At 52.0% G+C, this 13,000-nt stretch overlaps 1 protein-coding gene and 1 pseudogene across 1 annotated transcript in view; both read right to left on the bottom strand.

Annotated features, from left to right (window-relative positions):
• The window catches only part of CORO2B (coronin 2B), a 58,879-nt gene extending 54,915 nt beyond the window's left edge, over positions 1 to 3,964 (bottom strand). The window contains exon 1 of the mRNA XM_066635471.1: positions 3,818 to 3,964. Within this exon, the coding sequence (XP_066491568.1) occupies positions 3,818 to 3,832 (15 nt within the window). The 5' untranslated portion in view covers positions 3,833 to 3,964. The remainder of the gene's footprint in view (positions 1 to 3,817) is intronic.
• An 8,287-nt stretch (positions 3,965 to 12,251) lies between these two features.
• LOC136659797 (5S ribosomal RNA) lies at positions 12,252 to 12,368 on the bottom strand (annotated as a pseudogene).
• Between the last annotated feature and the right edge of the window lie 632 nt (positions 12,369 to 13,000).

The raw sequence follows: 13,000 nt of genomic DNA, 5'->3' as shown, positions 1-13,000 counted from the left end.
GGCAGCCAACAAGAGTGTTTCCCTTGGCAATGTGGAACACCAGTTTGCTTTCTCTTTCGCCCCCCACCAGTCTTCCTTATCAGAGCAGCATTGCCACCAGATCCTGAATTGTTCCAAGGAGAGTCCTTCTAAGGGAGTCCAATGGAGCAGGTGCCCCATTCTACTGCCCAACTACTTTTGAGTCTTTAACAGCTGGTTTGATTGTACAACTTCTGTCTGCTGCCAGTTGTGTTTCCTGTGTTTAAATGATACCTGTCACTGCATTCTATACTGGGATTATGAAGAATCTTCCCCTAGAGCAGTGTACCAGGACCCACTTTTAGAATGAGAATCTGTCAGGACCTGCCAGAAGTGATGCCATGATCAGAAGTGACATCATCAAGCAGGAAAATTTTTAACAATCCTAGGCTGCAATCCTACCTGCACTTACCCAGGAGTAAGTCCCATTGACTACCATTGTTAAAAGATTATATATAATAGCTTGTTAAAAGTACAGGTCTGTAACATTTCCCCAAATGCAGTCACATACCATGGTAGCATCAAGTCTAATATATGAAAAATAAAATATTGAAATGAATGGGGACCCACCTGAAATGGGTTCACGACCCACATAGTGGGTCCTGACCTGCAGTTTGAGAAACACTGCCCTAGAGCATTAGTTTTGCTCTAGCAGGCTGGAATGAGTACAAAGGGAAGGGGGAGGGGCTGCTTGCATGGTACAGTGAGGCACCTGCAAAACTTAGTGCTTTGCACCCCCTCTAGCTATGCTACTGCTCCCGCCCAGATCTCCAAGTGTGGCAAGCAGGGCAGCAGGATGCAACCAGTGGCAAGAGGAATGCCTCCACATCTGATGCAGAACCTTTTAATTCTGAAAACTCTATTTTTGCCAGGGACTTGCTAAAGGGGCTTCCTTCTCCCATCTGATGGTCTCTCCTTGCCTGTTATTTGTTCATCCTGACCTTTTTCCATTACAGACAGCATACATGGGGGCTTCCCAGGTGGATTTCCATCCAGATACTGACCAGACCAAGACCTGCTGAGCTCCAGCAAGGGGGCTGCATCCAGAGTCCTCAGACTATGCCTTGTGACACCATCCTGGGGACCCAGGCTCCAACATGGCCTGGATTGTGCATGCAGACCCAGAAGCTGCCATTGTGGAGGACCCTTCCCCCCTTCCCCCCACTGCCACCCCCTCTGAGGCTACCATCACATGTGGCTGCTGCCATTTTTAACTCAAGAGATTTCCTCTAACAAGCTTCATCAGTGGAGAACCTTTGACATGATGTGGGGAATTCCAGGTAACTGTAGGTATTTTTAGCACCTCGGTTGTTATCAATGTTAGGCCAAAGCAGGATTAGGCCATGTGCCCATCACATCCCTTGGGTGCCCCATTGCTACTCAGAAGCACAGTCCCTCCAGAAAAACCTGGTTCTGCTGTTTGAGAGGAGGATGGGACTCTCATAAGATGAAGACCCACAGCCTGGACACAGCAGGTCCTTTCTGGCTTCTGAGATTCCTCCAAGTACAGCTTACCCATTTGCAAACTCTGAAACTTGCCTTTGGCTTCATGGCTGCTGCAGGGCTGCAGACATTCAGATGACACTCAGTCACAGTTGTCACCAGCACTCTCCTTCTGGCCCATTAAGGACAGCACTCTATGCACAGGTACTTGAAAGGAAGTCCCAGTCGGACTTGGCTTCCCAGTAAATGGGCGGGGGTCAGGCTGGTTGGAAATGGCAAAACCAAACCAGGAACCTTTGGAGAATGTTCTGCCCCCATGTGAGGAGCCCGCCAGGCTTCGAAGCATGGAAGATAAGCCAGGCCGGATTAAAGGGAACACTTTAATCCAGGGATCAGTGGTGGGTGGGAGGGAGATGAGGCAGAGACTCCCCACTGGAGTCATAACAACATAAGAACGTAAGAAGAGCCCTGCTGGATCAGGCAAAAGGGGGCCCATCTAGTCCAGCTTCCTGAATCTCACAGTGACCCACCAGATGCCCCAGGAAGCTCATAAGACAACAAGAGACCTGCATCCTGGTGCCCTCCCTTGCATTGGCATTCTGACATAGCCCACTTCTAAAATCAGGAGGTTGCACATACACATCATGGTTTGTAATGCGTGATGGATTTTTCCTCCAGAAATTTGCCCAATCCCCTTTTCAAGGCATCTAGGCCAGATGCCATCACCACATCCTGTGGCAAGGAGTTCCACAGAATAACCACACACTGAATCCAGTTCAGTGTGCTTGAGCAAGGACCGCAGGTCCCTGCTTTCAGCTGCAAAGCTAGCCACACTTTCCTGGGAGTAAGCCCCACTGACTAGAATAAGACTGAGTAGCCCTGCATAGGATCGGGCCCTTAATCAGCGTTTGGAGGGCGCTGCAGTCCTGCTGGGCGATGTTTTAAGGTGGAGCGTTAAGGGTCAGACTGCAGCCCGCGCGAGGGCTTGAAGGGGGACCCCCTCCTCCCGGAGAGGAAGGGCTGCACGCTGGCCCGGCGCGTGGGGCTCTCCGGGACCGGGAGGGGTCCGTTCTGCGCCGGGGCAGAGGCCGGCCGCCCTGGGATCCGGCTGGGCGTGTGCGCGGAGGCGGCGAAGTCGCTGGAGCGGAGGGAGAGCGCGCGGGGCTCTTCTCCGCCTCGAGGGGGCTCCACCTGCCTGAAAGCAGCCCGGCAGGGCACCGCCGCGCCACAGCAGGGCCTGGCCCGCGGGCCTGGCCGCTCCCATCTCCTCCGGGGCCCCGTGGCGCGTGGACGGCCCGACGGGATGGCGCTGCGAAGCAGCAGGTGGGAAGCGCGTGGGGTGGGTGGGCCGTCTCCATCGGGTGGCAGACCCGGACACTGCCTGGGGGCCTCCACGCGGTTCCCGTGCGCTGCATCGGGGCGACTGGGACACGGTGACATCGCCCCACTTGAATGCCTGCGCACGTTTCCCAGGAACTCACACTCCAGGGACGGGCGGTGGGCGGGGAGGCCGGTGAGGCAGAGCCTCCCCCGGAGTCCTGCGAAAGCACCGCCGCTGCGGCTGGGGAGGTGTGCGAGCACTCACAACCCCCCTGCTGTGCTGTGCTGTGCTGTGCGCATGGCTTGCGTGCGCTCGCACACCTCACACAGCGACAGCGGCGCTTTTCCGAGGGCTCCGGGGAGGCTCTGCCTCCCCGGCCCCGCACGTCCCTGCCACAGGCACGCTGGATAGCAGATCAGGGGAGAGCAAGCAGGAGTTCTCCTCCAGCCGCAGCCTGATCCGCGCCTGCTGTGCCCGGCTCTGCAGAGGGCTCGGCGCTTGTGCACAGCGGCGCGGCAGCGGATTCTCCAAGCCCGGCAGCGGATTCTCCAAGCCCTCCCGGGCCGGAGGTCTCTCCGCGGCTGCGGCTGCCTCTGCTGCTCCCACGCCCGTCTATGTCCTCTGCATCCCGCCCGACCGCTTAGCGACCGAGGCGAGGAAGGGCGAGCAGCCGGCCCCAGGCCGCGCCTGTGCACCTGCCTGCCGCATCCCGACGCCGCCTGGCGCCTCGCCCCCGCCCCGCCCCGCCCCTCCCACCACCTGCCTCTGCGGACTGCCTCCCTCCAGCCACGCGGCGGCACCTGTGGGGCGCGCGGCAAGCGTGGAACGGGGGCAGCGGGACTTCCGCGGGGGACCCTCCGGGCTCTGCCCGTTCACCCGCGGGGCAGGCGGGAAGCGGGCTGCTCCGGGCACCCGGGCGGGCCGGCGGCCTCCGCAAGGGTTAAAACTGCAGCAGCGCGGGGCGAACCTCCGGCTGCTGCCGGCCCGGGAGCTCGGAGGCAGCAGCGCCGCAGCCCGCGCTCCGCCAGTGCCTACCTTGGTGACCGTCATGCAGAAGCGCGGGCAGGAGCGGCGGCTCTCCAGAAGGCGGGCGGGCGGCGCGGCGCGCTCTCCTCGGGAAAGGCGTCAGGACGGGGGTCCCTGCCCAGGAGCCGCCGCCGGATTTTCCCGCAGAGGAATCCGCGTCAGCCTACAGGAAGAGCGAGCGAAGGACCGGCCTCCTCTGCTCCTCCTCCGCCCGCAGTCTGCTGAAGCCTCCTGGCTGCAGCGGAGCCAGAGCCGCGGGTGCGCGCAGGGCAGGCACGTGGCTCTCCGCGGAGGAAGCCTCCTCTGCCGGCCGCAGAGAGGGGGGCTGGCAGGTGGGCGCGGAGGCGGGCGCAAAGGAAGAGTCTGCTGCTGCTGCCTGCCTGCCTGCCTGCCGGCGCTGCTGTTGGTTACCCCTGTGCATCTCCGAAGGTCCTGGGCACTCTGAAGAGACAGCAAAGAGGCGCCATCAGGACACCTGCAAAGGCAGGGCTGGGCTGATTCCTAAGTGTATCCAAAATAAAAAAAGGTCTGATGAATTGCAGGCTGGCAGGTCCATCTCTGGCTCCTGTGGGCTTGCTTGGCACTGGACAAGTGCAACACCAGAAGTGACTCGCACGTGTGAACACGGATCCAACTCAGCACCCAGAACTATCACTCCTCTCCCTGTGACTTCAAAGTGCAACATTTCTCAGCGAGGTCAGCCCCATTCTCTGGGCAGCCATCAAGAATACAATACTCCAGTGTTGGCCTCATGCCACAGATTAAAAGAGACAGACCCTTTCCTGAATAATTCCGTGAAATAATTCCCAGCCTGTCTGAGCCAATTAACATTTCCTCTCAAGGCAGCAGGGGGCAAGGGGGGGAAGGAGCTCAGATCTCTCCTGCAGGAGTGCCTGTTGCATCTGAACTGGTCATTCAATTTCATTTTTAAGGAACGATCAGCGGGCAGGAAAATTCATGTGGATAAGCAGTTCAGGTGCGGCTCAGACTTCCTTGGGCATCACTTTGGCACCCCTATGCTGGTCCTGATTAGTCCTATCACACTTGGGGTCTCAGGAGACGGACTGGCAACAATGGGCCTGGCTCTTGGTCAGCGCTTGGGTCTGGTTACACAGCATCTGTTTGGCAATCTGAGGCCTGCAGAGGAAGAGGAGGAGGCAAACCCCTGACATGTCCTGAATCAGGGCCCTGAGGAGTTCCAGGAAGAGACAGAGTGATCAGAACCACTACAGAACCAAACGTTTTTGGTTTCTTCAGTTCTGGTGCAGCAGACCACAGGGAAGTTCCTTAGAGTCTGTTGGACAGTTCCTCTGCCACTCTGGGGCTCCTGCCACTTGTGCCCTCCTGCACTGCTCAGGCGTGGCAGAAACAGACCTGGACAGTTGTTCAGCTGGATACATTTGCCAGGTGTTTGGGGGGAAGGCCAGCAGGAAGCGGGACGGGTGAAGAGGAACAGGACAGCTGGCCTGTGCATCACCTGTACGGAAAGGATGACTCTTGGCTCCTCACTCTCTGCTCTGAGTAGGTGAGACATGTACACAGACATAAAAAGGGGAGCCAAATAGGGCTTGTGCCGGAGGGCTGCCACTAAGCCAATGTGGACCCTGGGCCAGACTCAGGATAAGGCAGCTTCACATGCCCCAGATTCTCTGTCTGCCTGCCTGCCTGCGCCAGGGAGATGCTGCCTGCCTGGTCTGGGATGGTAAGGCCAGTTAGTTAGTTAGTTAGTTAGTTAGTTAGTTAGTTAGTTAGTTAGTTAGTTAGTTAGTTAGTTAGTTAGTTAGTTAGAGACATAGTGGAAATGGAAAAGGTGCAAAAGAGAGCGACTAAGATGATTACGGGCCTGGGGCACCTTCCTTATGCAGAAAGGCTACGGCATTTGGGCCTCTTCAACCTAGAAAAGAGACGCTTGAGGGGGGACATGATTGAGACATACAAAATGATGCATGGGAAGGATAAAGTGGATAGAGAGATGCTCTTTACACTCTCACATAACACCAGAACCAGGGGACATCCACTAAAACTGAGTGTTGGGAGAGTTAGAACAGACAAAAGAAAATATTTCTTTACTCAGCATGTGGTTGGTCTGTGGAACTCCTTGCCACAGGATGTGGTGACGGCATCTGGCCTGGACGCCTTTAAAAGGGGATTGGACAAGTTTCTGGAGGAAAAATCCATTACGGGGTACAAGCCATGATGTGTATGTGCAACCTCCTGATTTTAAAAATGGGCTATGTCAGAATGCCAGATGCAAGGGAGGGCACCAAAATGAGGTCTCTTGTTATCTGGTGTGCTCCCTGGGACATTTGGTGGGCTGCTGTGAGATACAGGAAGCTGGACTAGATGGGCCTATGGCCTGATCCAGTGGGGCTGTTCTTATGTTCTTGATGCAGAGCCCAGGTCTACCTGACTATGTGGCATTGGCAGCCAGATAATATGGAAAACCAAACCCACTTGTCAGTCTCTCTAAAATCTTTGAAATATAGAAATCCATTACATTGGATTGCATTGGATTACATTGGATTGGATTACATTGGATTGGGCGATTGGAAACGGTCATCCCTTGGAAAGGCGCGAGAAGTTCAAGTGAGGAAAACACAGCTTGGGGTGCATTCACATTATACATGGGGTGTGTTACGCATTCATTTGCACGCAAATTCAAACTGGATCATTTTCTCTGGCATTTTCCTTAAAGCCCAAATTCATTTCATTTTTGTTTTGTTCCTAGAAGAATCACACTTGGAATTATCTGCCAGAGAGCAAGGTGGGGCAGGCTAAACATCCCACAGGGGATCTTTTCCTTGGAGTTCCACACATGCATGTAAGCACACATGAAGTTCTGGAAAGGGGTGCGGGACTTTGGGGGGGCTACCAGGAAGGCTTCAGCCAGTATTCTCAAGATGTTGGAGATTATGTAAAAATTGTTTGGTAGGAGCCAGTGGATAATTCAACGTCTACTATAAATACAGGAAATAAAAATGAGCCTGATTTTGTCTGTGCAGAGCTCTGCTGGAACTGAGGATTGAAGAGGCTGAGCCTCCCTCTCAGGCAGACTTTTCCAGATCAAAAGACCTGGCAGCTCCAGCTCAGAGGATCAGGTGGCAGGTGAAGGGAAAGTCCCCTCCCTGCCTGGAGTAGAGTTGCCAGCCGGAGTACATCATAATGCAGCCAGGCAGTGGGGAGGGGGCCGAGCTCAGCAGGAGGGCACAGGCATTGCAGTACACAGACAGGGCAGGCTTTGAGCCCGGGCAGGTCCAGCTAGACAGATCAGGTAACAGGCAACGACACTGTCTCGAGTTGTCCTCGCTGCCCATATACTATTTCCTGCTTCCTGGTGGTGGTACAGCTGCAGTCTGCATCGCATTGTGATCTGTGGGAGCCAGAGGCAGTCTGATGTGGACAGTGTGGATTTGTAAGCCCAGGCAGCAGCTGAATGCCTGACATGGACAGAATGTGTGGCTCCCTTTCAAGAATGGCCAACCCAAACAGCAGGTGCTCCACAGGCCCAAATTCCTACGCTTCTGGATCATAAGAACATAAGAACAGGACCGCTGGATCAGGCCATAGGCCCATCTAGTCCAGCTTCCTGTATCTCACAGCGGCCCACCAAATGCCCCAGGGAGCACATCTGATAACAAGAGACCTGCATCCTGGTGCCCTCCCTTGCATCTGGCATAGCCCATTTCTAAAATCAGGAGGTTGCACATACACATCATGGCTTGTAACCCGTAATGGATTTTTCCTCCAGAAACTGTCTAATCCCCTTTTAAAGGCATCCAGGCCAGATGCCATCACTACATCCTGCAGCAAGGAGTTTCGCAGAACAACCACACACTGAGTAAAGGAATTTTTTCTTTTGTCTGTCCTAACCCTCCCAACACTCAACCACAATACTCCAGGTGTGGCCTTACCATCCATTTGTACAACAGCATTATAATATTAGCCGTTTTGTTCTCAACACCTTTCCTAATGATCACAAGCATAGAATTGGCCTTCTTCACTGCCACCGCACATTGGGTCGACACTTTCATCGACCTGTCCACCACCACCCCAAGATCCCTCTCCTGATCTGTCACAGACAGCTCAGAACCCATCAGCCTATATGTGAAGTTTTGATTTTTTGCCCCAATGTGCATGACTTTACACTTACTTACATTCAAACGCATCTGCCATTTTGCTGCCCATCCTGCCAGTTTGAAGAGATCCTTCTGGAGCTCCTCACAATCACATCTGGTCTTCACCACTCTGAAAAGTTTGGTGTCGTCTGCAAACTTAGCCACCTCACTCCAGGTCATTTATGAAGAGGTTGAAGAGCACCGGTCCCAGGACAGATCCTTGGGGCACACCGCTTTTCACTTCTCTCCATTGTGAAAATTGCCCATTGACACCCACTCTCTGTTTCCTGGCCTCCAACCAGTTCTCAATCCATGAGAGGACCTGTCCTCTAATTCCCTGACTGTGGAGTTTTTTCAGTAGCCTTTGGTGAGGGACCGTGTCGCATGCCTTCTGCAAGTCCAGATATACAATGTCTACGGGTTCTCCCGCATCCACATGCCTGTTGACCTTTTCAAAGAATTCTATAAGGTTCGTGAGGCAAGACTTACCCTTACAGAAGCCATGCTGATTCTCCCTCAGCAAGGCCTGTTTGTCTATGTGTTTTGAGATCCTTTTGAGATTGTTGTGAATTACTACAAAATTTGTCTGGCAAGGTAAAAAACCGAGAATAAGACTGAAATTACTTCAAGAAGATAAAAAAAGAGCAGGATTCAGATTACCTATCAAGCAGCAGCCCTAAACTGGATAAAAGATTGGGGACTCTTACCAAATTCCAAAATTTTAATATTAGAAGCACATGATCTACAAATAGGCTGGCACGCATTCCTGTTTTATGATAAACAGCATGGATATTTTAGACAACACATTTTAAGAAGATCTTTAATTTGGATATGGGAACAGATAAAATACAAGATATACTTTAAATTACCCAGATGGATAAAACCGCTTGAAATAGCAACTAATCCGAACTGGATTAAAAAAGACCAAAATAAATCATACAGCGATCTGCTGAATATTAAAGGAGAGATCCTAAGTAAGCCTGAGTTAAAAGAGAAAGGAATAAAATTGGACTGGTGGAATGAAATGCAAATAAGAACAAGATTACAAGAAGAACAAAAAATAGGTTTTAATGAAGAAGATATGATAAAATATTTTTGATTGATGAGGGGAAGTATTTTTGATTGATGAGGGGAAGTATACTGTTTTTATGGTATCTGTTAATGTGTTTTAATACGTTTTTAGTCACTGTTAAAATATGTTTTTAATCTGTTTTTAACATGTAAGCCGCCCTGGGTCCCTTTCAGGGAGAAGGGCGGGATATAAATAAAGTTTATTATTATATTATCCTATCTTTGATGAGGCATTCCACCTTCTTACCCGGTATAGATGTTAGGCTGACTGGCCTATAGTTTCCCGGGTCACCCCTCTTTCCCTTTTTAAAGATCAGCATGACATTTGCTATCCTCCACTCCTCTGGCACCATGGCCGTTTTGAGGGACAAGTTGCATATTTTAGTCAAGAGATCAGCAACTTCATTCTTCAATTCCTTAATAACTCTTGGGTGGAGGCCATCAGGGCTCGGTGATTTATTTATCTTTAATTTATCCTGAAACATCTGTCTGACTCTATCTATCATGTTGTGCTTGACATGGGGGCAGTGGGCAAGCAGTTGTGCCATGGCCTACATGGTTAGGGAGAGAAGCTTTTGACGCCTTCCAAATGTCAGCACTGCACAGGGCGAGGGTCTAATCCTGGCACTCCTTGCCACTCAAACACATCCTGCAACAGCCTTTGGGTGCCACTAGCAAGGCACGGGGAGAGGCTGAGGTGCTCCCCTTTCAACACCCTTGACTGTGTGTGCACTCCCCCCCCCACCCCAACTCCTCTTTCTCTTTTGTCTTCTGTTGAGGACTATCTACTGGAACTAATTAGCACCAGTTAATTGGTGAAGTCAACACTGCTCTTTTCTCTTGTCTTTGGAGGAAGGAGTTGGGAGAACACAGAACAGCAAGGGAAAGGCAAGGCAAAGTGGGAGGGGCAGTCTTCTCAATTGCATCCAATTTAGCAGAACCCAAATGGGAGCCTCTTGGCCCCTTTCCATTTTCCTCGGTGTTAATGAGAGATCTTGTCCTCTCTGAATGTCTGGTGGTTTGGGAGAAGCAAAGCTGTCAGCACAGTTAACAAGATTCCCCTGGATTAATGCCGTCTCAGAGAGGAAAAGCCTGGGCACTCCAGAAGCCACAATCTCTGTGGCTGCTTGGTGGAATCCCTTTTGGGACATCCCTTTTGGGAAATGAATCCCTTTCAGGGCATCTGCAGTGCTGTGTCCCCACCCTACCCCATCCACTTGGTGAAACCTGATTTTATTGTAGCCTGAGCTGAAACCTGCAGTGAGCCAAATCTCCTGAGACTCCACTGTGCTAAATCATTGGGGGGGGGGGGGGGCTGAAATACTTTCACAAGAGTGTCTGCAGCTCCCTCTGATGGTCCTATACGTGGACTGTTTGCTGAGCACTGCTGCAGAAGCACACCTGGAAGCTGTCATGTCAGGCTTCTTGTCAGAGGACGGCCACTCCAGGCATTGGCTTCAAGGCATTGTACCTCAAGGTCTGTCCCTTACTGGCCTTGTCAAGACTGCTCAAAGGACATGTGCGGGGGGGGGGGGGGGAGTTTTTGAAGCTCCCAATGTTTACTGTTTCCATGAGTTGTTATGCAGTTCCTAAAAGGACAATCACCACCACCACCCCGAAAATAATGGCAGTCTTAGTACATTCTGCCTCATATATTGAAAATGTACTCAGGGAAAGAATGGAGACCAGCCCTCATCAGAAGCCCTTGAAACTGGCCCCCTGAATGTGTGTCTCAGAAGAAAGAAAGAAAGAAAGAAAGCAAGCAAGCAAGCAAGCAAGCAAGCAAGCAAGCAAGCAAGCCCACCAGAGAGAGCCCTAGTGAGAGGGCTTCAGTCTGGGCTTCCACAGTCTGCAGGCTTCCACTGAACTCATCCTGTGGCCTGGGGCAGGTTGATCATCTCTGAACTTTGGTTCTCTGACCTGTGAAGTGGGGAAAGTGATGAGGACGTGGTGTGAAAAAATATATTGCATATCCACGTCTTTATGAGCAGAAACCCAGAATTTTGCTGTGTGAAAGAAGCATCACTGTCGTTACCTCTTTGGCTTCATCCTAGGCTGTTTTTAAAGAGAGTAGGATGTGTTTTAAGAGAGACTGTACTGCCCACACACTCTTCTGGCCCTGGTTAAATAGGTTGTTCAGGAAATAATACAAAACCTGCAGAGCCTGTCTGACTGAAGATAAACATGGGATGAGTGCATACACCACAAGCAGCAGCCTTCAGTTCTTTCCAACCACTCTCACCTGTCTGGAGAACAATCCCCGGCTGCCTCCAGCCCTGGAGCCTGGCTACACAGTGGATGGAGGAGGCAAAAGGTTGCCTCACGTACAGCTCACGCTCAGGAAGAAACAGGCCCTTCCTGCCCTGGACACAGTGGCATTGCTAGGGGGGTGCGGGCCGCACGGGTGATGTTCACAGGGGAGTGACGCGCACTGGGGGGTGATGCGCTAAAATCACTGTGGTTAGGAGTAACCCCATCATATTATGTACCATTGGATGCGGAATTTCAAGCAGAAGGCAATGCAAAAAACCAGAGTGAAATAGCTCCTTTCTATCAAAGGTTATGGCCAAAAAACTGGAGAACAAAAATGCATGAATCCCTATGGAAAGTGAAAGTGAGCTATATCGTGCGTTTACTCGCGAGTAGGCAAACATGCCTTAGTCTGTTGGAAAGGGCAGGCTGAGAGGAATCCAACCACACAAGAATGGTCCTGATCCAATGAATGCAGCCCCCAAAAACACCTGAGAAGGAAGTCCCTCCTTGCAAGCAGACGAATGTATTGAGCCCTATGGAAAGTGAAACTAAGCCTCACAGTGGAGTTTATTCATGAGTAAGCAAACATGCCTTGGTTGGTGTGGAAGATCAGGTGAAGGAGAGTGCAAGGCTACCAGAATGGTCCTGATCCTATGCACCTGCAGCTAAACAAGTGCTCCAGAAGGCAGCCCCCCCCCCCACTAAAAAGGATCAAAACAGGCTTCAACTGATAAGATGAACCTTTTTGAGACTTGCATAGCCTGACAGTGATCTGGTTTAAACAGAAGTTCTTAAATTGAACTGGGCACTGGGTAGGGCTGAAAACCTTACTGATTGGGGGGGGGGGGGTATTGCAGGCAGACTACAGAGGAAATTCACTTGGTGGACCAGGGCTGGACCAGCATTTTAATTTGCCTTATGATGTCACTTCCACCATGACATCACTTCTGGTGAGTCTTGGACAGATTGGTTGGCAGCCTTCAGTCTCGAAAGACTATGGTATAAGCCTACAGCACCCAGTATTCCCAAGTGGTCTCCCATCCAAGTACTAACCAGGCCTGATCCTGCTTAGCTTCCGAGTTCAGATGAGATTGGGCATGTGCAGGGTAACAGTTGCTGTCATTCTAAAAAGTGGGTCCCAGTGCTAAAAGTTTGAGAACTGCAGCAATAAAGTGTTAGGAAGTTGACACGGGGTGTGTGTGTGTGTGACACCACTAGTGATCAAAATCACTAAAATCACAGTTTGGAGGAATAATACCAGCATGTTATATAACAATCAATGCGTAATTTCATGCAGAATTTGTTCTACCTTTGTTCTATCAAATGGTACAGCCAAAAAACCAGTGGGGGCGGACTGATGGTACATCACCACGCCCACCACCTGGGGTGTTGCCCCGCCCACTGCATGGGGGGTGAGGCGCTGGCATCCCACACCGGGTGTCGCGAGCCCTAGTGACGCCACTGCCTGGACAGCAGGCCACTAGAGCAAGAATAACTCACCGCTTCCTGGCCGGTCAGGGGGCAGGATCAGGAGGGCCCCTTTCCTGCCACTGTGGCTCGGTATGCTTTGTTCGTGGGGGTGGGCGTGGGGGCTCTGAAGCAGCCTGGCCTTGTCTGCAATCAAAGCAGAACTCCGCGAGCCCAGGCAGGGATTCAACTGCTGGGCTGCGCCTCCTCTCCGCCTGGCTGGGTGGAAGTTCGTGCGCTCGGGAGAGCCCAGCCAGAAAGTCGCGCACCGCCACAGCACCAAAAG

Source organism: Tiliqua scincoides, chromosome 8 (assembly GCF_035046505.1).
Source record: "Tiliqua scincoides isolate rTilSci1 chromosome 8, rTilSci1.hap2, whole genome shotgun sequence".
NCBI lineage: Eukaryota > Metazoa > Chordata > Lepidosauria > Squamata > Scincidae > Tiliqua > Tiliqua scincoides.
This window is presented reverse-complemented; position numbering and strand designations above follow the sequence as displayed.